Genomic DNA, 1,353 nt, shown 5'->3' on the forward strand with positions numbered 1-1,353 from the left:
CGTTGAGGAAAAGCAAGATTTGGCAAGATAGCAAGATTTACTTGATCAGTCTCGACATTGGTAGTCGTCACAAGCATACACCTCGAGAGTAGAGCGTCGCGTTTAGTAATCAACTCAATTCAGTGGGGGGGGACTTTGGGAAGTGGCGGTGTTATGGTAGGCATGGAAAATATCAATATTTCGATGGATGTTGATAGTGGTGAAGGCCGTAGAAGTGTTCGTTTGTAGTGTTAGTGTTGTTGGAGTAGTAGATCCCTAATACTACATGTTCGCTATACTACTTAGTAGGAAATTGCTATACTGTAGACCGGCCGAACACCTGTTGATTTTGGAGTAAAGATCAATCTGGAGATGAAGCTTGTAGATTGCATAGACTAATTAACAATATCTGAATTCTACCACTGTTTCTGGATTGCTATATATGCTACAGCTTGCTGTCTCCGGGAGGTAAAAAATCCGTGTGTAACCTCGCCGAAGACTTACAGGGTGATAAACGTATGCAAACGCTCCGCGGGAAACGCTTGTAACAGAAGGTTATTTTCACTATAGACTTGTACTAGTCTTAGAATAAGAACGCATTTGCTCATCAGAGAATTATTCGTTTTGATAATGAAGACGTGTGTTTTTGAAAAATTATGTATTCAGTGTAATTGACATGTCAGAAGAGCCTACAGATGAGGGAAAGCGGCATGACTCTGTTGTAACGGAGGAGCTGTTGCGGTCTCAGCAGGCCTTGCAGGAACGGGGCGAATGCCAGGGCGTTTGGGATGACCATAAAAATATAGTGACTATCACGAATAGGAGCGGGAAGGCATTGCAAAGTATCGCTGGTGATAAAACCGAGCTTAATATCGAGGAAGCGTTGTATTTGGTCGAGCGAGGATCGCTAGTGGTAGAAGGTGTTGATGTTAAAGAGTTATGGAGGCATTTGGTAGAGATCGGCCAGGATGCTGTGGATGCATATATAGTGTATGCTAATTTGAAAAGAGCGGGATATGACGTTAGGAGGGGAGAGGGACTAGAGGAGAGGTAGTAGAGGGGTTGCGAGGATATTCAATTGAGAACGTTTTTCACGGGGGAATTTATTCCTGGGCTGGGAATTTACAGAACGATTAGGATTGTGAACGGTTTATGCTGCAGTGGCGTCCACCAGCATATCGTATTTTCCGTAATTCGGATCGGTAAATGATCTACGTGAGAACGTAAATCTAGTCCTTCCCTCGTGGAAATAAGACTTGTTATTTTCGACATGCATAGACTTGCGATCTCAAAAAAGTCATTTACTGTTGACATCATTTTCCGTGATAATTATGATATCAATTTCCGAGCTAAGAAACGTTATCGTAGAACTGC

General features: G+C 42.7%; 1 protein-coding gene across 1 annotated transcript; it reads left to right on the plus strand.

The window, feature by feature from the left end:
- Positions 1-655: 655 nt before the first annotated feature.
- Pmar_PMAR013993 (hypothetical protein) lies at positions 656-830 on the plus strand (the record flags this gene model as incomplete). The annotated part of the gene is made up of 1 exon (XM_002781276.1): positions 656-830. A coding segment is annotated over one exon (175 nt), but the record flags the coding sequence as incomplete, so codon positions are not given.
- Between the last annotated feature and the right edge of the window lie 523 nt (positions 831-1,353).

This window comes from Perkinsus marinus (assembly GCF_000006405.1).
Source record: "Perkinsus marinus ATCC 50983 genomic scaffold scf_1104296942938, whole genome shotgun sequence".
Taxonomy (NCBI): Eukaryota; Perkinsozoa; order Perkinsida; family Perkinsidae; genus Perkinsus; species Perkinsus marinus.